This window comes from Balaenoptera borealis (genome assembly GCF_965194805.1).
Source record: "Balaenoptera borealis genome assembly, chromosome: 2".
NCBI lineage: Eukaryota > Metazoa > Chordata > Mammalia > Artiodactyla > Balaenopteridae > Balaenoptera > Balaenoptera borealis.
The window spans coordinates 144978233-145004624 of NC_138867.1; the positions used below are offsets into that span (position 1 = coordinate 144978233).

At 37.5% G+C, this 26392-nt stretch overlaps 1 protein-coding gene across 4 annotated transcripts in view; it reads right to left on the reverse strand.

The window, feature by feature from the left end:
• Positions 1 to 26392, reverse strand: part of RNF145 (ring finger protein 145) — a gene marked incomplete at its 3' end in the record, with an annotated part of 71363 nt that overhangs the window by 31295 nt on the left and 13676 nt on the right. For 2 of the 4 annotated variants that reach the window (XM_082379886.1, XM_082379889.1), the window contains exons 2-3: positions 25855 to 26058; positions 17367 to 17475 (exon numbers count right to left, since the gene is read on the reverse strand). In XM_082379886.1, the coding sequence (XP_082236012.1) occupies positions 17367 to 17475; positions 25855 to 26038 (293 nt within the window). In that variant the 5' untranslated portion in view covers positions 26039 to 26058. Of the gene's footprint in view, positions 1 to 3275; positions 3436 to 17366; positions 17478 to 25854; positions 26077 to 26392 lie in introns of those variants that run through there. The other 2 variants (XM_082379887.1, XM_082379888.1) reach the window with 2 other exon arrangements.

The window sequence follows — 26392 nt, forward strand, 5'->3', positions numbered from 1 at the left end:
TGGTTTTGAGGGCCGAAGCGTGGCTTGTTCTATGAAATAAAACACTAAGCATGAAAAAAATAAATAAATAAATAAAATAAAATAATTTTAAAAAATTAAAAAAAATATAGAATGTTGTAAAGGTTTTTTAAATTTTTATTTTTATATTCACAACTCTATTTATTTAAAAATTATCTTCTATTATCTTCACTTCTAGATTCATATTTTTCCATTTAGCTAGTTTTTTCTGCCTTTTTATTTTAAATATCACTTATTTTACCTCTCATTCTATTTCATAGGGTTATTTTAAAGGGTTTAATGCAACTATTTCCTTTTCTTTTAGCCTACCCTATGTTCCTTTGGTTGTTTTGTTGTTGTTGTTTTTAAAGTTTCCTCTTAACTTTCTAATTCTTTTTATGATTTTCTTCTTAGTTCTTTTTCTCTTTCCATGTTTCATCACTCTGTGATTTGTTGAGATTATAGGACACTAAGGGATGACTACGTTCCAGAATAATCACCAACCTTTAGGCCACAATGACAACACCCTGAGGTTAAGCAGTTTCCTCCCACTAGCTCTCCCACTTTGCCCTCTTCTAAGACCCTATGAATAGCTCTCTCTCAATGCTGCAACCTCTCCCAGGACTGCCCGACCTGTCATTGCATCAATCACCCTACCACAGAAATTAACATCTTTCCTAAGCACCTCAGACCCTCTCCCCTTTGCTCAACTCCTATCTCTCAAGACAGTCTTCAGAATTTCTCTGTTTGGCTGACTCACCAATAGGCCCCACCTCAGTAAAGACAGCCAGAGCCAGAAAGCCTGCAGCCCCTTTGGGTCGGCCGAGCTTGCTTGCCAGAGCAGGGCAGTGGCTTTGCTGGAGGCTAAACTACTAGTCTTGCCAGGCAGCCACTACTTACCTCTCTCTTCTGAGAGAAGAATCTGAGCACCGCCTCCCAAACTATACAGAAAAACTGGGGGGAAAAAAAAACTGGCAACATTAACAAAGATCTCTATATCTAAGTTATGTACAACTTCAGGGAATCTCATGCTGGCAATGAAAACTCTTGGTTACTCAGTCTCAACAGAGTGGGTCACTTACAACAGTAAAAAACAAGACAGTAAGCCTAAATAAGAAGGATCCAGAGAAAGAATTATCCAAAATTCCATGAGTCATTTTAGGCCAAAATTTACTCTGAGGCAAGAGCCATGAAATTCTATTTTTAACAGAATTTTATACCTATTTTAAGACTGAATCAGATGAGATGTTCAAAAGCAGTATTAGAATTTTTAAATTTAGATTTAAAGAGTAGAATGCATTAATTTAGTCAGAAGCAAGAATTCCTGCATTTTGCTTGTAACTGAATAAAATCTTCCCCTTCTTAAACCTCTTTTTTCACTTGTGCAATCTGTGCAATGCTAACAATTAACGCTGAGCACCAGTAAACTGAACACTTTGAAAATCTACTTCTCTACACCCCTTGTGGTACACTACTTTCCTGTGGTTGCAACTATTTGGGGGCATAAGGAATGTGTAAGATGTATAAAAAAGAGCCCCAAGGATAGCTTACAATAGGAAAAACTCTTGCTATAAAGAGAAGTATACAAGTTATAAAAAAATAAGTAACAACAAAACCTAGAAGCTTATCAATTCATCAGCTGATTAAAGACCTTTATTTCTAAGTCTCTCAAGCAACCTGGCTGCGTCACTGAACAACGTAGGAACAATCTGTACATTCTAGCCACTTAAAGCTTTCAAACAATATTAATTCCAAAGAAACCTAATCTATTTGTACACAGAACGAAGTGGTGAGCCCTCCAAGTTATATTTCGCAATATGTGCAAACAAAAGGCACTGCTCAATTTAACAGATCCCAGATAGTGAGATGTTCATTTTTTTCTTTTGGCCGCACAGCACAGCACGCAGGATCTTAGTTCCCTGACCAGGAAGTGCAGAGTCCTAACCACTGGGCCACTAGGGAATTCCCGAGATGTTCAAACACCGGGATTTGAGTACCTACCACACCCTAAGCGCTGTACTAGCAACTGAACAGTTCATTTACCCAGTTTCATCATTTAAATCTTCTCTGCCACACGGCCACCCTATTTTCTCTCTTCAGCTTCTTTCTGACCAGCTACTAAATATTTAGTGCCTTGATCTGATAATGTTCTAAAGAAGAAAACATATCGGACACTGAAATGGACCAGTTTTATTCCTGTCAAAATTAGGAGTTGAGTATATAATGATAAAATTCATTTTACAATTCCTTTATCTAACAGCAGTTCTCAACTGAAAAAATCTTGTTCCCCGGGTGACAACGTTTGGCAATTAGTGGTACTTTCTGGTTTCACAATTGTGGGGAAGGGGTACTCTGCTATCTGTTAGCAGAGACAGGGTGTTGTTAACATCCTGTAATGCACGCAACTGCTCCATAGCAAAGAATGACACAGCCCAAAATGCTAACAGTTCCAAAAGAGAGAACCCCTCATCTATAGCTTTGAATTACACAAGCTTTCATAAAATGGAGACCTAGTTATCTGTATTGACACATAAGTAACTCCTGGGAAAGTTTTACATTTGAAATCATAGTTACACACCCAAGACAAGGATGAAAAAGAGTACACTTTTATCATTTGAAACCCATGGGCTCTTAAGTCATACATGTACAAAATTGATACACTGGTTCATAAACCTAACAATAACACAAGGCATTTAAAAATAATGAAGTTTAAAATTTTAGAGAAAAACACTTAATGTGGATGTAAACCATGAAAACACTCTCACAGTAATGGTCATGTCACTTTGTACAATTTCTCTTTTTTTCCCTGTAGTTCTGGATAGTCTCAATTTTAAAGTAGGATTGACACTGGAAAATACATTCCTTAGATCACTCAAAATGAAAAGCATAGTTTAGAATTTTAAGTATTAAAGAACCTGACATTTATCAAATTCTAATGAGTTCAATTAGAGTATTAATATTAAATGTTCATACTAACTGAGCTGTGCCCATGGATTTTCTAAAGTTTAATTCTTGTGAACTGCAAGTTATACCCATTTTATAAACATATTCTAAACAAGTTTTTATTCACTTAAGGAGAATCAGCTTCATTATATGAGTAAAGGCATACCTTGGAGATACTGCGGGTTCAGTTCTAGACCACCACAACAAAGTGAACACCACAATAGAGCAAATCACATGAATTTTTTGGTTTCCCAGTGCATATAAGAGTTACATTTACACTATACTGTAGTCTACTAAGTGTCCAATAGCATGATGTCTAAAAAAAATGTACATACCTTAATTTAAAAATACTTTGTTGCTAAATAAAAGCTAACCATCATCTGAGCCTTCAGCGAGTCATAATCTTTTTGCTGGTGGAGGGTCTTGCCTCAAGGTTGATGGCTGCTGACTGATCAGGATGGTGGTTGCTGAAGGATGGGGTGGCTGTGGCAATTTCTTAAAATAAGACAACAATGGATGGAGGACCTTCAAGATGGTGGAGGAGTAAGACGTGGAGATCACCTTCCGCCCCACAAATACATCAAAACTACATCTACATGTGGCACAACTCCTACAGAACACCTACTGAATGCTGGCAGAAGATCTCAGACTTCCCAAACGGCAAGAAACTCCCCAAGTACCTGGGTAGGGCAAAAGAAAAAAGAAAAAACAGAGACAAAAGAATAGGGACAGGACCTGCACCTCTGGGAGGGAGCTGTGAAGGAAGAAAAATTTCCACACACTAGAAAGCCCCTTCGCGAGCGGAGACCGGGGTAAGGGTGGCGGGGAAGCTTTGGAGCCACGGAGGAGTACACAGCAAGAGGGGTGCAGATGGCAAAGTGGAGAGATTCCCGCACAGAGGATCAGTGCCAAGCAGCACTCACCAGCCTAAGAGGCTTGTCTGCTCACCCGCCAGGGCGGGTGGGGGCTGGGGGCTGGGAGCTGAGGCTTGGGCTTCGGAGGTCGGATCCCAGGGAGGGGACTGGGGTTGGCTGCCTGAACACACCCTGAAGGGGGCTAGTGTGCCACAGCTAGCTGGGAGGGAGTCCGGGAAAAAGTCTGGAACTGCCTCAGAGACAAGAGACCTTTGTTACGGGGTGCACGAGGAGAGGGGATTCACAGCACCGCCTAAACGAGCTCCAGAGAACAGCATGAGCCACGACTACCAGCACGGACACCAGAGACAGGCATGAAACGCTAAGGCTGCTACTGCAGCCACCAAAAAGCCTATGTGCAAGCACAGGTCACTATCCACACCTCCCCTCCCGGAAGCCTGTGCAGCCCGCCACCGCCAGGGTCCCGTGATCCAGGGACAACTTCGCCGGGAGAACGCATGGCGCGCCTCAGGCTGGTGCAACATTACGGCGGCTCGCCCCACATTCCAATTATAACTACCGTACCCCTCCCTCCTCCCGACCTGAGTGAGCCAGAGCCCCTTAATCAGCTGCTCCTTTAACCCCCTCCTGTCTCGGCAAAGAACAGACACCAGAGGGCAACCTACACACAGAGTGGGGCCAAATTCAAAGCTGAACCCCAGGAGCTGTGCAAACAAAGAAGAGAAAGGGAAATCTCTCCCAGCAGCCTCAGGAGCAGCGGATTAAATCTCCACACTCAACCTGAGGTACCCTGCATCTGTGGAATACCTGAATAGACAAGGAATCTTCCCAAAATTGAGGCCGTGGACTTTGGGAGCAACTGTAGACTTGGGGTTTGCTGTACATGACAGACTAGTTTCTGATTTTTATGTTTATCTTAGTATAGTTTTTAGTGCTTGTTGTCACTGGTGGATTTGTTTATTGGTTTGGTTGCTCTTTTTTTAAAAAATTACTTTTTAAATTTTAATAATATTTTCTTATTTTTTATTTTAATAACATTATTTATTTTATTTTATTTATTTATTTTCTCCCTTTTCTTCTGAGCCGTGTGGCTGACAGGATCTTCGTGCTCCAGCTGCGTCTCAGGCCTGAGCCTCTGAGGTGGGAGAACCGAGTTCAGGACACTGGTCTGCGAGAGACCTCCTGACCCCACGTAATTATCAATCGGCGAGAGCTCTCCCAGAGACCTCCGTCTCAACGCTAAGACCCAGCTCCACTCAACGACCAGTGAAGTCCAGTGCTGGACACCACATGCCAAACAACTAGCAAGACAGGAACACAACCCCACCCACTAGCAAAGAGGCTGCCTAAAATCATAATAAGTTCACAGACACCCCAAAACATACCAGTGGACGTGGTCCTGCCCACCAGAGAGACAACATCCAGCCTCATCCACCAGAACACAGGCACTAGTCCCCTCCACCAGGAAGCCTACACAACCCACTGAACCAACCTTAGCCACTGGGGGCAGACACCAAAAACAATGGGAACTACGAACCTGCAGCCTGTGAAAAGGAGACCCCAAACACAGGAAGTTAAGCAAAATGAGAAGACAGAGAAATATGCAGCAGATGAAGGAGCAAGGTAAAAACCCACCAGACCAAACAAATGAACAGGAAATAGGCAGTCTACCTGAAAAAGAATTCAGGTAATGATAGTAAAGATGATCCAATATCTTGGAAATAGAATGGAGAAAATACAAGAAACGTTTAACAAGGACCTAGAAGAACTAAAGAGCAAACAATGATGAACAACACAATAAATGAAATTAAAAATCCTCTAGAAGGAATCAGTAGCAGAATAACTGAGGCAGAAGAACGGATAAGTGGCCAGGAAGACAAAATAGTGGAAATACCTACTGCAGAGCAGAGTAAAAAAAAGAATGAAAAGAACTGAGGACGGTCTCAGAGACCTCTAGGACAACATTAAACACACCAACATTCAAATTATAGGGGTCCCAGAAGAAAAAGAGAAAAAGAAAGGGACTGAGAAAATATTTGAAGAGATTATAGTTGAAAACTTCCTTAATACAGGAAACAGTCAAACTTAAGTCCAGGAAGCGCAGAGAGTCCCATACAGGATAAATCCAAGGAGAAACATGCCAAGACACATATTAATCAAACTATCAAAAATTAAATACAAAGAAAAAATACTAAAAGCAGCAACAGAAAAGCAACAAATACCATACAAGGGAATCCCCATAAGGTTAACATCTGATCTTTCAGCAGAAACTCTGCAAGCCAGAAGGGAGTGGCAGGACATACTTAAAGTGATGAAAGGGAAAAACCTACAACCACGATTGCTCTACCCAGCAAGGATCTCATTCAGATTTGACAGAGAAATTAAAACCTTTACAGACAAGCAAAAGCTAAGAGAATTTAGCACCACCAAACCAGCTTTATAATAAATGCTAACGGAACGTCTCTAGGTAGGAAACCCAAGAGAAGAAAAAGACCTACAATAACAAAACCGAAACAATTAAGAAAGTGGTAATAGGAACATATATATCGATAATTACCTTAAATGTAAATGGATTAAATACTCCAACCAAAAGACACAGACTGGCTGAATGGATACAAAAACAAGACCCATACATATGCTGTCTACAAGAGACCCACTTCAGACGTAGGGACACATAGACTGAAAAAATGGAAATCAAAAGAAAGCTGGAGTACAAATTCTCATATCAGACAAAATAGACTTTAAAATAAAGACGATTACAAGAGAAAAAGAAGGAAACTACATAACGATCAAGGGATCAATCCAAGAAGAAGATATAACAATTGTAAGTATTTATACACCCAACAAAGGAGCTCCTCAATACATATGGCAAATGCTAACAGCCATAAAAGGGGAAATTGACAGTAACACAAAAATAGTAGGAGACTTTAACACCCCACTTTCATCAATGGACAGATCATCCAAAATCAAAATAAATAAGGAAACACAAGTGTTAAATGACACATTAAACAAGATGGACTGGCTTCCCTGGTGGCACAGTGGTTGAGAATCCACCTGCCAATGCAGGGAACACGGGTTTGAGCCCTGGTCTGGGAAGATCCCACATGCCGCGGAGCAATTAGGACCGTGAGCCACAACTACTGAGCCTGCGCGTCTGGAGCCTGTGCTCCGCAACAACAGAGGCCACGATAGTGAGAGGCCCGCACACCGTGATGAAGAGTGGCCCCCGCTTGCTGCAACTAGAGAAAGCCCTTCCACAGAAACGAAGACCCAACACAGCCAAAAAATAAATAAATTTAAAAAAAAAAACAAAAACAAGATGGACTTAATTGATATTTATAGGACATTCCATCCAAAAACAACAGAATACACTTTCTTCTCAAGTGGTCATGGAACATTCTCCAGGATAGATCACATCTTGGGTCACAAATCAAGCCTTGGTACATGCAAGAAAACTGAAAGCATATCAGGTATCTTTTCCGACCACAGAGCTGTGAGACTAGATATCAATTACAGGAAAAAAATCTGTAAAAAATACAAACACATGGAGGCTAAACAATACACTACTAAATAACCAAGAGATCACTGAGGAAATCAAAAAATACCTAGAAACAAATGAAACTGAAAACACGATGACCCAACACATATGGGATGCAGCAAAAGCAGTTCTAAGAGGGAAGTTTATAGCAATACAATCTTACCTCAAGAAACAAGAAAAATCTCAAATAAACAACCTAACCTTACAGCTAAAGCAATTAGAGAGAGAAGAACCAAAAAACCCCAAAGTTAGCGGAAGGAAAGAAATCATAAAAACCAGATCAGAAATAAATGAAAAAGAGATGAAGGAAACAATAGCAAAGATCAATAAAACTAAAAGCTGGTTCTTTGAGAAGATAAACAAAATCGAGAAACCAGACTCATCAAGAAAAAAAGGGAAAGACTCAAATCAACAGAATTAGAAATGAAAAAGAAGTAACAACTGACACTGCAGAAATAAAGGATCATGAGAGATTACTACAAGCAACTATATGCCAATAAAATGGACAACCTGGAAGAAATGAACAAATTCTTAGAAAAGCAAAACCTTCTGAGACTGAACCAGGAAGAAATAAGAAATATAAACAGAACATTCACAAGCACTGAAACTGACACTGTGATTAAAAATCTTCCAACAAACAAAAGCCCAGGACCAGATGGCTTCACAGGCAAATTCTATCAAACATTTAGAGAAGAGCTAACACCTATCCTTCTCAAACTCTTCCAAAATATAGCAGAGGGAGGAACACTCCCAAAATCATTCTATGAGGCCACCATCACCCTGATACCAAAACAAGACAAAGATGTCACAAAAAAAGAAAACTACAGGCCAATATCACTGACGAACATAGATGCAAAAATCCTCAACAAAATACTAGCAAACCGAATCCAACAGCACATTAAAAGGATCATACACCATGATCAAGTGGGGTTTATCCCAGGAATGCAAGGATTCTTCAATATACGCAAATCAATCAATGTGATACACCATATTAACAAATTGAAGGAGAAAAACTATATGATCACCTCAATAGATGCAGAAAAAGCTTTCGAAAAAATTCAACACCCATTTACGACAAAAACTCTCCAGAAAGTAGGCATAGAGGGAACTTACCTCAACATAATAAAGGCCATATATGACAAGCCCACAGCCAACATCATTCTCAAGGGTGAAAAACTGAAACCGCTTCCACTAAGATCAGGAACAAGACAAGGTTGCCCACTCTCACCACTATTATTCAACATAATTTTCGAAGTTTTAGCCACAGCAATCAGAGAAGAAAAAAAAAATAAAAGGAATCCAAATCAGAAAAGAAGAAGTAAAACTGTCACTGTTTGCAGATGACATAATACTATGCATAAAGAATCCTAAAGATGCTACCAGAAAACTCCTAGAGCTAATCAATGAATTTGCTAAAGTTGCAGGATACAAAATTAATGCACAGAAATCTCTTGTATTCCTATACACTAATGATGGAAAATCTGAAAGAGAAATTAAGGAAACACTCCCATTTACCACTGCAACAAAAAGAATAAAATACCTAGGAATAAACCTACCTTGGGAGACAAAAGACCTGTATGCAGAAAACTATAAGACACTGATGAAAGAAATTAAAGATGATACCAACAGATGGAGAGATATACCATGTTCTTGGATTGGAAGAATCAATATTGTGAAAATGACTATACCACCCAAAGCAATCTACAGATTCAATGCAATCCCTATCAAATTACCAATAGCATTTTTCACAGAACTAGAACAAAACATTTCACAATTTTTATGGAAACACAAAAGACCCCGAATAGCCAAAGCAATCTTGAGAAAGAATAACAGAGCTGGAGGAATCAGGCTCCCTGACTTCAGACTATACTACAAAGCTACAGCAATCAAGACAGTATGGCACAAAAACAGAAATATACATCAATGGAACAGGATAGAAAGACCAGAGATAAACCCACACACATATGGTCACCTTATCTTTGATAAAGAAGGCAAGAATATACAATGGAGAAAAGACAATCTCTTCAATAAGTGGTACTGGGAAAACTGGACACCTATATGTAAAAGAATGAAATTAGAAGACTCCCTAACACCATAACACAAAAATAAATTCAAAATGGATGAAGGACCTAAATGTAACGTCAGACACTATAAAACTCTTAGAGGAAAACATAGGCAGAACACCCTATGACATAAATCACAGCAAGATCCTTTTGACCCATCTCCTAGAGAAATGGAAATAAAAACAAAAATAAACAAATGGGACCTAATGAAACTTTAAAGCTTTTGCACAGCAAAGGAAACCATAAACAAGATGAAAAGACAACCCTCAGAATCAGAGAAAATGTTTGCAAACAAAGCAACTGACAAAGGGTTAATCTCCAAAATATACAAGCCGCTCATGCAGCTCAATATCGACAAAACAAACAACCCCATCCAAAATTGGCAGAAGACCTAAACAGACATTTCTCCAAAGATATACAGATTGCCAAGAAACACATGAAAGGATGCTCAACATCACTAATCATTAGAGAAATGCAAATCAAAACTACAATGAGATATCACCTCATATCGGTCAGAATGGGCATCATCAAAAAATCTACAAACAATAAATGCTGGAGAGGGTGTGGAGAAAAGGGAATCCTCTTGCACTGTTGGTGGGAATGTAAATTGATACAGCCACTATGGAGAACAGTATGGAGGTTCCTTAAGAAACTGAAAATAGAACTACCATACGACCAAGCAATCCCACTACTGGGCATATACCCTGAGAAAACCATAATTCAAAGAGTCATGTACCACAATGTTCATTGCAGCTCTATTTACAATAGCCAGGACATGGAAGCAATGTAAGTGTCCAACAACAGAAGATTGGATAAAGAAGACGTGGCACATGTATACAATGGAATATTACTCAGCCATAAAATGAAACGAAATTGAGTTATTTGTAGTGAGGTGGATAGACCTAGAATCTGTCATACAGAATGAAGTCAGAAAGAGAAAAACAAATACCATATGCTAACGCATATATATGGAATTTCAGAAAGTGCTACTGATGAATCTAATGGCAGGGCAGGAATAAAGATGCAGACATAGAGAACAGCCTTGAGGGCACTGGGTGGGGGAAGGGGAAGCTGGGATGAAGTGAGAGAGTAGCACTGACATATATACACTACCAAAGGTGAAATAGATAGCTAGTGGGAAGCAGATGCATAGCACAGGAAGACCAGCTCCATGCTTTGTGACCACCTAGAGGGGTGGGATTGGGAGGGTGGGAGGGAGAGCAAGAGGGAGAGGATATGGGGATACATGTATACGTACAGCTGATTCACTTTGTTATACAGCAGAAACTAACACAACATTGTAAAGCAATTATACTCCAATAAAGATGTTAAAAAAAAAAAAAGACAAGAATGAAGTGTTCCACACTGAGTCTTCCTTTCATGAAGGATTTCTCTGTAGCATGCAATGCTGTTTGATAGCATTTTACCGGCAGTAGAACTCCTTGCAAAATTAAAATCCATTCTCTCAAACCCTGTCGCTGCTTTATCAATTAAGTTTATGTAATATATAATATTCTAAATCCTTTGTTGTCATTTCAATACTCTTCACAGCATCTTCACCAGGAGTAGATTCCGTCTCAAGAAACCACTGTCTTTGCTCATTCATAGGAAGCAACTTCTCATGTGCTACGGTTCTGTTTTTTTTTTTAAGTTTTTTTTTCCTTTTTTTTTTTTAATATACACTTTTTTATATTTATTTATTTATTTATTTTATTTATGGCTGCGTTGGGTCTTCGTTTCTGTGTGAGGGCTTTCTCTAGTTGTGGCAAGCGGGGCCACTCTTCATCGTGGTGCGCAGGCCTCCCACTATCGCAGCCTCTCTTGTTGCGGAGCACAGACTCAAGACGCGCAGGCTCAGTAATTGTGGCTCACGGGCCCAGCTGCTCCGCGGCATGTGGGATCCTCCCAGACCAGGGCTTGAACCCGTGTCCCCTGCATTGGCAGGCAGATTCTCAACCACTGCGCCACCAGGGAAGCCCTGTGTTACAGTTTTTGTTGTTACATTCCAGCAATTTAGTCACATCTTTAGGCTCAACTTCTAACTCTAGTTCTCTTGCTATTTCTACCACAGCTGTAGTGACTTCCTCCACTGAAGACTTAAACCCCTCAAAGTCATCCATGAGGCTGGAATCATCCTCCAAACTCCTGTTAATGTTGATATTTTGACTTCTTCCCATGAATCACAAATGTTCTTACTGGCATGTAGAATGGTGAATTCCTTCCAAAAGGTTTTCAATTTCCTTTGCCCAGATCCATCAGAGGAATCACTATCTTCAGCAGCTATAGCCTTATGAAATGTATTTCTTAAATGGTAAGTCTTGAAGATCAAAATCAAAATTACTCCTTGATCCATGGGCTGCAGAAAGGATGTTATATCAGCAGGCATGAAAACATTCAATTTTGTTATATATCTCTGACAGAGCTCTTGGGCAACCAAATGCATTGCCAATGATCAGTAATATTTTGAAAGGAATCTTTTTCTGAGCAGTAGGTCTCAACAGTGGGCTTAAAATATTCAGTAAACCATGCTGTAAACTGTTATGCTGTCATCCAGGTTTTGTTGTTCCATTTATAGAACACTGGCAGAGTAGATTTTAGCATAATTCTTAAGGGTCCTAGGATTTTCATAATGGTCAATGAGCATCGGCTTCAACTTAAAGTCACCAGCTGCATTAGCCCCTAATAGAGTCAGCCTGTCCCTTGAAGCTTTGTAGCCACTGACCTCTCTAGGTATAAAAGTTCTAGACTGCATCTTCTTCCTTATAAATATAACACTGTTTTGTCTACACTGAAAATCTGTTCTTAAGTGTAGCCTCCTTCATTAATGATCTTAGCTAGATCTTCTGGATAACTTTTTGCAGCTTCTACATCAGTACTTGCTGCTTAACCTTGTACTTTTATGTGATGAAGATGGTTTCTTTCCTTAAACCTCATGAACCAACCCCTGCTAGCCTCAAACTTTTCTTGGGCAGCTTCCTCACCTCTCTCAGCCTTCATGGAATTGAAGAGAATTAGGGCCTTGCTCTGGATTAGGCTTTGGTTTAAGGGAATGTTGTGGCTGGTTTGATCTTCTCTCCAGACCACTAAAACTTTCTCCATATCAGCAATAAAGCTGTTTAGCTTTCTTATCATTCATGTGTTCACTGAAGTAGCACTTTAATCTCCCTCAAGAACCTTTCCTTTATATTCACAACTGGGCTAAGTGTTTGGCACAAGAGGCCTAGCTTTCAGCCTATCTCAGCTTTCGACATGGCTTCCTCATTAAGTTTAATAATTTCTAGCTTTTGATTTAAAGTGAGAGACATGACACTTCCTTTTACTTGAACACTTAAGAGACCACTGTAGGGTTATTAATTGGCCTAATTTCAATATTATTGTGTCTCAGGGAATAGGGAGGACCAAGAAGAGGGAGAGAGATGGGGAAATGGCCAGTCAGTGGAGCAGTCAGAACACAGAGCATTTTATTAAGTTTGTCATCTTATATGGGTGCAGTCTGTGGTGACCTAAAATAATTACAATAGTAACATCAAAGGTCACTGATCATAGATCACCATAATAACAAATATAATAATGAAAAAGTTTGAAACACTGCAAGAATTACCAAAATGTGACAGAATCATGAAGTGAGCAAATGCTGTTAGAAAAATGGCACTGATGGACTTGCTTGATGCAGGGTTGCCACAAACCTTCAATTTGTAAAAAAAACTGCAGTATCTGCAAACCAAAGCAAACCCCAATAAAACAAGGTATGCCTATACATGAATTAAAGCAAAGAGAGACCCAGCTTTTCAAGAGTTCATGAAATTTTCAATATAAGGAATTAATACTTGCAAATGTCTTTTTCTACAGCCAATTTTTGAAGTATCAAATTAATTATTTAAATTATCCAAGTATTGATTTTCCTTCTCAGGACCATACTACACTCTCCCTTGATATAAGTAGACTGGAGTGAATGCTGGAAAATATTTGCAAATCATTTAACTGAGAAGGCACTTGTATCTAGAATATGTAAAGAATTCCTACAACTCAATTTTTTAAAAAAGACAAATAACCCAAGTAAATAATGGGCAAAGGATCTGAATAAACATTTCTCCAAGGAAAACTTACAAATGGTTAATGAACACATGAAAACATGCTCAACGTCATTAGCCATCAGAGAAATGCAAATCAAACGCACAATGAAATATCAGTCCACACTTACTATGATGGCTATACTGAAAAAGACAGATATCAACAAGTATTAGCAAGGATGTGGTGAAACCGGAACACGCATACACTGCTGGTGGAAATGTAATAGTGCAGCCACTTTAGAAAATAGTCTGATAGTTCCCCAAAAGTTGAAACATAGATACTATATGATCCAGCAATTCCACTCCAAGGTATATGCACCCCCCCACACAAAAAGGACACCTACACAAAAACCATAAATGTTCATAGTGTTATTCGTATCAGCCAAAAAGCAGAAACAACTCAAATGTCCATCAATGGATGAATGGATAAACAAAATGTGTTATATTCATACAACAAAATATGATCTGGACAGAAAAATGAAGTACTGATACATGCTACAACATGGATGAACCTTGAAAACATGCTAAGTGAAAGAAGCTAGGCACAAAGGATCACACACTATACAATTCAATGTATATGAAATGTCCAGAATAAGCCAATCCACAAAGACAGAAAACAGACTGACATGCATAGGGCTAGGGGAAGGGGATTGGTAGGAAATTGGAAGTGACTGCCAATGGATACAGGGTTCCTTTCTGGAGTGATAAAAATGTTCTAAAATTGATTGGGGTGATGATTTACACAGATCTGTGAACGTATTCAAAACCATTGAGCTGTACACTTTAAACAGGTATCTGAATTATATCTTAATAAAGCTGTTATTTTTTTAAAAAGATACTTGTTTAGGAAGCTGCCACATGAAATATGAACCTTTATACTTTTTAAACTAAAAAATTCAGCCTTAATAATCTATAAATGAGACACCTTCAAGACACAAAGTTTATTAAACGTGACATTTTATTAATAATTCAAGGATTAACACATCTTTGCTAATCTTTTTGACATAGCACCATGTAGTATCAATTATACTAAAAAGAGAAATACTAAAATATGCCATAACTTGAAATTTGTTAGTTTAACACCAAAACTAACTCCATAAGATAGGCATTGTCTTACTTTACAGTTTCGAAGAATCAACTTGCCAGGGTAACATATTTACTAAGTAGGGAAACTACTTCATATCCTACTGATTCTAAATCTAATTTTCTTTCCACTAACCATGCTATTTCCCTAACAGGACTGAACTAGGAATCCGAAAACCTGGATTCAAGTTAAAGTCTGGGATCATGCCTTCCTAGATGTTGGCCAATTTCAGTTTTTTCATCTGTAAATCTCAAAGGATTATAAGAAGGATCAAAATGAAATAAAAAATAAGAAATGTTTTTGCACACTGTAAAATTTTATTACAATTCTTTTTACTGTTTAAAATAAATATAAATTTTCTGATAATGAAAACAAACTTTAAATATTGGAAAAAACATTCCTATAAACTAAAAGTAAAACGTTGAAATTGGCAAAGAAAAATGGTTAGAAAAAGGCTTTCTTTATCTCTGACACTGTTAGGGTCCCCTTTATCCCTACATAACAGAATTTTGATCTCTCTAGAAAAGCCTGGATGACAATACTGCAGATAAAAATAGAGATACAAGGTTTTAGCCATCACTACAACACTAAACCTCATGGAAACCAAAAAACCATAAGGGGAAAGTGCTGGTTCACTGTTCTTTCACCAGGAATTATAACAACATATAAAAATAACAATTTTAATAGCTCTACCTTCAACTTTCAGATTTCTTTGATTGATCATCAAAATCCTATCAACTCTAAAAAGATAGCATTATATAGCTATACCATGGAATACCCCGCCATGAAAAAAAATCATTTTTTAAAGACTAACAACACAGGAAAATGCTCACAAAACATCGCTGCATAATAAAAGCAAGACATAAGAAAGTTAAAATTCACTGAGCACTTATGATGTGTCAGAAATTGTGCTAAGAGTTTTAAATGCTTAATCTTAATGAATCTTTATAATAGCCCCTTAAAATATTATCAGCATTTTACAGGTGAAGAAACTGAGATGTACCTTTCTGATAAGTGACACTAAGGTTATAGAGCAGTAAATGAGAAACATGGATTTGAACCTATCCAATCCCCATCCATTCTTCCAAAAGATATGTCATTCTTAGGTGCCCAAACACTCATTTTACACACTAAAATGGTGACTAAGGAGCCCATGCTCTAACTACTGCATTATACTCCATAGATACCATTTTTATTTAAAAATGAATAAATTAAGATAGGTTAGTGTCTCCAGCTTGAGCTGAGATTCAGAAGTGTCTGGGTAAGGCCACAGGAACAGACTGCGTCAGGGTTTGGGACTGGTGGTCCTGGAATGGGAAGGATATCCTGTTGTCTGAGTCAGTGCTGGCCCTTGGACTCCTAGTCTAGGCTCTATGGAGAAAGATGCTGTAGGAAAAGGCTCAAGCTGTTCCCGTGAAGGAGGCTAAGACATAGGGACATACTTGTGTGACACGAAATTAGAAAAGCCTAGAGTAAAGCAGCTTGATTTGAAACACTGTGACAATTACAAACATGCAGCACTGCTCTTGCAGCTCCATATTTTGCAATTCTGACATCCAAGAACATACCCTGGGCAAGGATAGCAGCAGAAGTTAAAGAGTAAGACACCACCCTCCAGGTACCATTTTGAGCAGAGGAAATCAATCAGATAGGAACAGAGGAGAAGAATGTGAGAAGACTGAGTTTCTGGGAAATACTTGGGGGACTTCAGGAAATAACTAGATGAAATAAGGAAGATGGAGGTCCTGCTTCAGCAAAAGGGACCAAGAGTCAGTGACTGTTAGTAACTGTCACTCTTTTGTACCCAATGAAGTGGTGAAAAGTGGAAGGTATTAAAAAACTGGAAGGAAATAACAGAATCTTAACAGGTCTATCTCAGGGTAGTATAATTTCAGGTGATTGCTACTGCCTTTAAATTTTCTATATTTCCCAAAAACTGCCTACAGCGAACAGTATAATTTTATAATCAGGGGGAAAAAGGTTTTTTAAAAGTCAACCATTCAATTCTAGTAATACAAAAATGCTATTTCTAAGATTAAATTTCAAACCTACACCAAAATCTGTGTTTCAAACCTCTAGAAAATTATATCTTGTTATATATGCAAAGTAACTGCCACTCTTCTTAGAATTGGGAGTACATTTTGCTACAGTTATACATTTCAATCAAAACAAATATTGTACCCACAAAACTTATTCTACCCCATTACATTTACTGTTAACAATATTAACAATTTTAATACTGTTTCAAAGTAAGAAGCTCATATTCATTGGCAGACCAGAGTCTTAAAATTTAGGACCAGCAGACCAAGACAAACAGACAATACTTCTAAAGAGGCAGAAGTTCTGAGCTATACAATTAACCTCGTGAAATAATTTATATCAATCATCCACTATATACATGGTTGCACCTTATGCTGATAACTCATGCATCATAAACCGACTTCCTAAAATGATGACAGTAATGAAGTCCGTAACTGTTAAATAGTTCCTGTATCCTGTCTTTGGATATTCTTTTCTCAGGTAATAAAGAAAAGCTCATGGGTATCTTTGTAAACATACCCTTAAGGTCCGTTTCATAGTAAGATTGTTTTTAAAAGCAGAAAAAAATTTTGAGACATAACCCCAGCTATTAATCCTATATGATAATATTCATTTAGAAAACAAGTATCAAAAAAAAGTCTGTTTTGGATACCTACCAAAGCCTCAGCTTCTTAACAGTGTTCATGAAAAGTATTTTATTGGTAAAGGAAAACTTTAAATTCAGTCATACATTTCAAAAATGGCTCACATTCTTACCTGGAGATTTGATGTCCAGCATAGAGGAGCAGGGCAGTCAAAAAATATAGGTAAAGCTGAACCAGATGCTGCCTGGGCAAGGTTAGTAGCACAACACTTAAGATATAACCTGTAGTAGAAGTTAAGAGAGATATAAATAAAATTCGATTCTAATTTAGTCTTCCAGTTAATTACAATAATAAAAAGAGCTTGAAGTAAATTACTTCCCAATTAGGTTTCAACAACTTTGAGGTTTTTTACTTCACTACCAAAGCAAGTTTAGGACAGCAAAATCAGTATGGATTTTTCTATTAAAAATATAAAGCATTTTTCATTTCCTTTGTAAATTTTTCTACTTTATCATCAAATATATCACACAAAGGTACAAGAGGATTTACTCCATCATCTACCTTTCCTTGTCTCCTTATTTCTTCTATGTCATTTCTCTCATTCTCTAGTCCCAGAAGAACTGAGTGTCTTACTGTCCCTCTCTATGACTGCGCTTTCTATGTGACTCAGATTTTATTTTTCCAACTCCAAAAGACCCTCTACCTCCTATATCTTCAATCATTCCCTTGACACCATCCTCAACTCTCTTTTCAAAGGATGTGCAGGGCTCTTCTCCCCAGTCTTAAAGAAAAACTTCTCTCCACACTGATTTCTCCTTTTCCTATTACCTATTTTTCTCATTCCACTGACAAATGTTATAAATTATCTGTACCAAAGCCTCTATTTTCTAACTATTATTCCCTCTTTACCCTTTACAATCTTAGATCCTCTACAAACCCCCTTTTCTTTTCTCTAAAGAAACTTGAAAGTCAACAATTACCTACTTGACAAATCTAAGACTCAAGTTTAATCCTTGTCCCAGCATCTGAAGCAACTACCCTCAAAACTTATTCTCTGGCTCTGTGACGTGGATTTCCTTTTACCCTCTAAATCCTCCTCTCTGCTTTCTTTTCACCCTCTCAAGTGAACACAGAAAATTTAGTTCCTGAACAACTTCTATTCTCTATATAAAGTATCTAGCTCAAAGAATCTATTTTCTTGTTTCAAATATACCATTCCAGATGACACAACAATAGTTCTGAGAACCCACTACATAAGCAAAAAACCTTACTCATTTCCTATTCTAAGTAGACATCTCGTAGCTCATGATGCCTGAGATATACTCCACTTAAAGGTTCTCATATACAATAAATACAAACTGAGCTCCCATCCTCCTCCCTCAACAAGCTAGCTCACCTCACCCTCTTTCACTCTCCTAAATCCCATTCACTCTGACTCAAACCTGAGTCCCCTGTTATCACCCAGTCCCACTGAGTCTTCCTCAACAGATCTCTTACGTTACCCCTCCTTTCCAGTCCCTATGCCCCGTCTTAATCCGCTCTGTAATGTAATAATTTATTGATACTAAATGCTATTTTTCTTTGTCTCTTCCCATCCTTATCCATCCTATGCTTTGTTACCAGGGTAATATTCCCAAAACTATCACTTTCATTTAGACAACTCTCTTGCTCTAAAACCTTCAAAAGTTTTGAACCTCTCAGTGTAACATTCTATGTCTTGCAAAAATCTGATCCTAGTTTATTTTCCTCTTATGAATGAGTCTTTATTAGGGCACAGATGTCCCTTCTTAGCACCTAATGTCTCGCTCAAGCTGAATCGATCATGCTTAAAGCTAAAGAAACAGGAGTGGTGCTACAGACTACAGACTTCCCACACATCCGAACTTCAAGAACAACCCAGCAGAAGCCAGAGATACATATTTCTATCTGCTTTTCACTTCTTAAAATAATTTCCCCCAAATAATTGTGTTAATCCCTATCTCACAGGACCTTAGAAGTATTTAAAAGGATGTTTATTATATTTAGCAAGCATTTTTACTGTTTGTGGCTGAAGGATTTTCTAATCAGTCTACTGCATGAAACGTTAAATTCTTGACTTTTAATGAACTATCGTTTTCCTTTCCAGATATTATCTTTCCCTTCTCCTGCACATCTCATAAAATGAGCTGCCAAATCCTCTAGATGGAACATACTCATTTCATTCATTCTTTCAATTATTCAGTCATTCAACCAACATTATTATGTGTAAAGTATGATCCATATGCATTCCTAGACATGGAAAATCCAAAGGAAAAAAAAAAGATTCACAGTCTAGTGAAAAAACAAACAAGAACAAAAGTATGATACATTACTGGTGCTCTATTAAACAAAAATTAGAAGGGCTATGGTTAAGTGATTAAGTTTCACCTGGACCTCAAAGAATGAATGGATCTTTACTAGGCTAAGAAAAGGGGGAAACATTCTAAGAAAAAAGAACACAGCAGGTCCAAAAGCCATGAAAGCACGAAGGATATTTTCAGGAGACAGTAAATTCTATAGGCTAGACTAGATTCTGGTGTAAATAGAAAGAGTATTGGGAGGGTACTGGGAGATGATGCTGATAGAACTGGTGGCTAAAGCCTCAGTATAAAGACTTAAATATGATAATAAGGAGCTTAGCCTGGGCTAACGTTCTCAGATCCTTTAGATACCATTTAGGTGAGGTAAGAAAACAAAAAACAACAAAAACCATATGGCTCACCTATACCCCCATTTTCACATTCCAGTGAAAAAATAACTCTGTGATAATAAAATATATCACACAAGAAGATTTTTGAGAGATTATGAATACTTATGCTGATATAAGAGCAGTAGGAATAAATCATCCGAACTACAATAAACAGTTGATCCTTGAACAATGCTGGGGTTAGGAGCACCAACCCCTCCCCCTCCTCTTCAGTAGAAAACCTGAGTGTAACTTTACAGTTGGCCCACCGTATCCACAGTTCCACATCCACGGATTCAACCAACTGTGGATCATGTAGTACTGTAGTACGTATCTACTGAAAAAATCCACATTTAAGTGGACCTGCACAGTTCAAGGGTCAACTGTATACATAATCTAATTATTTGAAAAATACAAAACTACTGCAGATGCAAATATGCATCACTATTCATGCTATAGGATTATCCAAACAGAACACAACAAACTAAATTGATAATGATGAAGCTAACCCAACAGTAATGTATAATTAAAAAGCAAGACTGGCAGTATTTAAAAATGATGACCTGCTTAAAATAACATTGATGAATCTTCCTAACAAAATATAGAAATTTCTAATATTTAAAGGATTATTTTAGCAGTGGGGGAAAAAATGAGGACATGGAATAAAACAGTAGCTTTGGATATAGAGTTGACAGGGTCAGCTATGAGATACATATTCAAATACATCTTAGTGGTGATCTACTGGTGAGTGGTTGAGAACAAGGAAGTGAAGATGGTTCTGATGTTTTTAGCTTAGATAACTGAGAGGATGGCTTTGCTATTAAGACAGGAAATACACAAGAAGGAAGAGGTTTGAGTTGAAGTAAAGATGATGAGTTCAGTAATAAGTTGAGGTGTCTGTAGAATATTTAGGTGGAGATATCTAACGGTAGTTAGAAATTCATTTATTCAGAATCAGGCACTAGCTAAGTACTGGGAATACTGAGATAATAGACAACCCCAATCCTACCTTAAAGGAGTTAACAATCTAGTTAGGAAGACAGATGAGCATATGGACCCTTAGAATGCAGCACAATAAGTGCTATGGTGGAGGTATGAACTGGATACCATGGGATCAAAGAGGAGGAACACTACCATAGGCTAAGGTGGTCAAAAAAGCTGTGAAAAGTTAGATAGAGATTTGTAGCCAAAACTATGTGAAATCACCCAAACAACAGAAGATGAAAATTAAACACAAATTCTGGGAATATCAAGACTAAAGAAGTCCAAAGAAAAAAATACAGCAAAAGAGTCAGAAGGAATGGTCAATAAGTTAGAAGAATCCAGAAACATTTTTAAAAAAGAGAAAGTGGTCAACAGCTTCACAAACATGGAAAGGTCTGCAGAATAGGGATATAAATGAAGTTTGAGTTTTACATGTTAGGTCGCTAATGATTTTAATGACTGCAGTTACAACAGAACTATTCTCATATCCACTCTTTCCTTTGCTACTGCTACCATGCTAGCTCTGGCTCTCATTACCTCTTGCCTAAAATCCTAATTGGTCTTCTTACCTCCAGTTTCTCCCCTCCCCAACCTATTATCCTATACAACATTGCCTAATCAATTTTAAGATGCAGCTCACCTGCTCAAAATTCCTTACTGACCCATCACTAGCTACCAAATTAAGCACAATACCTAACATCTGTATTCAAGATTTTTCACAAATGGCCCCATTCTTCCTTTTCAATATTATTTCTATTCCCCTTTTTATATCCTATATGCTGCAAAACAGTTCTATAATTAACATTCCACCAATTACATTTGGACAGTCACTTTTCTTTGCTGTTCTCAGACAGAACCAACACTGGAAAGCTTCTAAGTTCAAAGGTACAATTATACTCCATAAGCAAAAATATTAACACTGCCCACCTTGATTTTTAAGCTCTTAATAACAAACAATTAGAGGCTATAAAGGAGAAAAAAAACTCATAATAGTAATAAAAAAGATAAAATACCTAGGAACAAACTTAACAATAAGTCTAAGACCTATATAAAGAAAACTTTAAACACTCCAGAAGGACTCAAAAGAAATCTGAACATAGCAAGTCTCTCTGTGTTAAGGAAGAGTTAGCATCCTTAAGTTCTCTCTTCATCCTAACTTAAAATTTTAATAGTTTGCAATCTCAGCAAAAAGGTCAACAGGGTTGTTTTTGGAACAAGATTAGATAATTCTGAAGTTTATATAGAAAACTAATAATAACAAAAAAACTCAGAGAGGGAAATAAAGAAAAATGAAGAGACTAATTCTATCAGACAGTAAAATATAATCTAAATCCTCAATAATAAGAAACTAAAAAAACAGAAGAAAAAGTTTAGAAATGGAATAAAACACACTGTACAAGCAGATAAATTCTAAATGGAGCAAAAGACTTAAATGTAAAAAATGATAAAACAAAAATAATGCAATAAAACATGACAATTCTTTATAAACTCAAAAACAGAGAAGGCTTTTTTTAATTGATTCAAAATCCTAAAGCTACTGGAAAAAAATGATAAATTCAATCACATAAAACAAATTCTGCATGTCAAAAAAATCTGAAGCAAAATCAAGAGAACTGAAATTGGAAAATATAATTCCAACTCATCACACAGGGTTTATTTCCCTAGTATATACCAAACTCCCATAAATTGGTAAGAAAAGGCTAACAAACCAATAGAAAAGTGAGCAAGGGACATGTACTGACAACTCAGAGGAGGAAATACACTTTTTTTAAAACACGTGAATAAATTCAATCTCACTCATAAGAGAAATACAAATTAATACTACATTAAAAAACAACCATTTTTCACTTACTGAGCAGCCAAATATTAAAGTATGATAACTCTGTTTTGATAAGGATATAGGATTTCAGGAACTCTCATCCACCGTTTGTGGAGGTATAAAATAGTAAAATCCTATGGAGAGCATTATCAATCAATAGTACAAATGTATATATACTCTTTAACCCGGCAGTTTCACTTCTAATAACTTATCCCAAGGCTATATTTGCACCTTTTGAAATGATGGCTATACAAAATTATTTAGTACAACACTGAATGAAACAGCAGAAGACAGAAGCTATCTAAAACATCCTCCAATGAAGTAATTCGTGCAATAAATTACGGTACAGCCATACAAGGGTACTGTGCCACTATGAAACAGAATTGGAGGGCTGGGGGGAGAGTGAGGCCTCAAGAGTTAATCAGAATCTTAAGATTTGGCAGAACAGAAAGTGTCAACGTAAAAAAACAGTAAATATCTAAAAACAGCAGTTATGGCTCTATGATACATCATTAAGTTAAAACAAAGTTTCAGAAGAGTAGTATTATCATCTGTACTAAAAAGGGAAATATATACATTTGTACTTCTATATTATATTTACATTTATATATCAATATATCTTTATATTTACTTATACATGCATAAAAATATCCGTAGAATTATACACAAGGAAATAAAAATAGCTACTTGTTGGGACTCAAAGTGAGAACTTAGTGGATGAGGAACAGAGATAGGAGGAAGGCACTTTTCACTGTGTACCTTTTATGCTTTTTGGTTTTTGAACCATAAACTACCAATTTTAAAAATTTATTTAAGGGTGAAATTCTGTAAACTGGAACATTACATAAACACTACATAATACTGACACAGAGGTTACTCTAACCAAAAAACTGTTCAAGCTGAAAATATCTACTCATGCAATCACTGAGCTTACTCTACCATAGCATGTAATAAGTGTATTTAAGGAGGCTCAACTGGGGCTCCCCTGGTGGCGCAGTGGTTAAGAATCCTCCTGCCGGGCTTCCCTGGTGGCGCAGTGGTTGAGAATCTGCCTGCCAATGCAGGGGACACGGGTTCGAGCCCTGGTCTGGGAAGATCCCACATGCCGCAGAGCAACTGGGCCCGTGAGCCACAGCTACTGAGCCTGCATGTCTGGAGTCTGTGCTCCACAACAAGAGAGGCCGCGATAGTGAGAGGCCCGCGCACCGCAATGAAGAGTGGCCCCCGCTTGCCGCAACTAGAGAAAGCCCTCACACAGAAACGAAGACCCAACACAGCTAAAAATAAATAAATAAATTTATATTAAAAAAAAAAAGAATCCTCCTGCCAATGAAGGGGACACGGGTTCGAGCCCTGGTCCAGGAAGACCCCACATGCCGTGGAGCAACTAAGCCTGTGTGCCACAACTACTGAGCCTGTGCACCTAGAGCCCGTGCTCTGCAACAGGAGAAGCCACCGCAGATGAGAAGCCCGCGCGCCGCAACGAAGAGTAGCCCCTGCTCTCCGCAATTAGGGAAAGCCCGCATGCAGCAATGAAAAATAAATAAATAAAAATAAAAGAAGACCGAAAGCCTCCAAATTCTATCTGAATGAGGCTAAGCTTGTAAAAGTATTGATGTCTTTCCTTAAGGAGGGCAGAAATTCCAATGATCTGTCCTTTATTTGCATAAAACTGTATTTTAAAATAAATAAATAAATAATAAATTCTTAAAAAAAAAAAGAAGGCTCAGTTGAGTTCCCAAAGTTATAAGCTGGTGAGTATGAACTGCAACTGTACTAGGACCCATACAATTTCTGCAATTAATGTTTCTGGTTATTAGGCAGCTGTTTTTATAATAAATATTTCAATCTATTCAGAAATAATACATATGATAATCACATTTTTAAAACCACAGTACGAATTACTTTAGCTGATCAAGCTAAAATTCTAAGCCAAGTACCCAATTGTTCTTCTACTACAGACTGGAATTATTTTCCATAAATTGGCTAACATACAAGCCTTGAATAAAGGGCTGAGAATTAGTGTTTTGCAGCATAAAAGAACCTTCTCATTTCAGAGACTTTCCCAAGGTAGTACCAACTAAGAGAGATGAGTTTATTGTACCCAGATGTTCTGCCTCTCGTGCACTGTCTTTTCTACTATACCACACTCCTTCCCACAATGGCTTACTTGGTAATCTCTTAGAGCTGTAAGGGGTTCTCAGGGCTAAGTTCTGAAACGCAGAAAGTTCTTTTATAGATAAAAATAAGTCTCATAGAGACAGGACAACCCTTAACAATTTTATAAAAGATAAGCTTTACAAATTTTAAAAAGATATACTTGTTGACAGACAATTCTAATAATAAAAATATTAATAAAACCACTACAGTACATCATTCAAACCACATCTTGAGTTATAAAACAGCAATGTTAAATGAAAATATATTGTTGCTATCATTACATATAAAACAAAAACTAACCTAAAAATTAAGAATCATGACTTTTATTCTAGATGGATTTTATCTGCTTCCTGCCTGTATTTCTTGACTTTAATTTCTTTAACCTTTAACTCTAATTTCTTTCCACATTATTTCTACCACTAACTCCAAATCATATCAATTATATTTCAAGGAGCACTTTTCTTAATATTATAATATCATTTTCCATATTTCATTTAACTGAAATGAATACTTTACCTTCAAATGATACTAATGTTTTGGAACAATAAAAATACTGCATTTTAAAAAGCTTACTTTCTGAATTACTACCAAATCCCAAAATAATGACAAATTAGAACAGGCCAAATGCCTGGGAAGGTATTTCCTGTTATTTATTTTATTCATATTAAAATCTAAAATGTTTTCTTCTATGTACATCAATTATATCTTATAAACCTAGAAGAAAAAAATAAATTAAAAAATAAAATGTTTTCTTCTGCCTTCTCGTTTCATACAGTAAAATAAATCCAACACTGTCTGTTTTCCTCTACCCCTAATAATTCATGTGCAATTGTAAGATAAATAAGACTATAAACAAGATTCATATTCATCAACTATATTACTGTCATCTCAATGTAAAAGGACTTCATTTTACCCAAATTTAAGAATATTCAAAGACATAAAATAAATCAGAATGCTCACCAGAAGCTTAAGAAAGATACTGTAGACACTTACCTACATAATGCATATTAAGAGCCAAATACTTATACTGGAAAAGAGGGTTGTTATTGAGGCTACTCCTCTGGATCTGCTGGAAGAAGGAGCTGACATCCCATCTGTACAGGACATCCAACAGCATGATGCTTGGCACCCGCAGGGCCACATTTAACACTGCCTCCAGTTTCTCCTTTGCAGCCATGTTTTTTTCTTGGAGCAGACCTAAAATTCAGGAGACACAATATATAAAAATAAGTTACCTAGGAGTAGGGGCAAGATGGCGGAAGAGTAAGACGCGGAGATCACCTTCCTTCCCACAGATACAGTAGAAATACATCTACACGTGGAACTGCTCCTACAGAACACCCACTGAACGCTGGCAGAAGACGTCAGACCTCCCAAAAGGCAAGAAAATCCCCACGTACTTGGGTAGGGTAAAAGAAAAAAGAAATAACAGAGACAAAAGAATAGGGATGGGACCTGCGCCAGTGGGAGGGAGCCGTGAAGGAGGAAAGGTTTCCAGGCACTAGGAAGCCCCTTTGCGGGCAGAGACTGC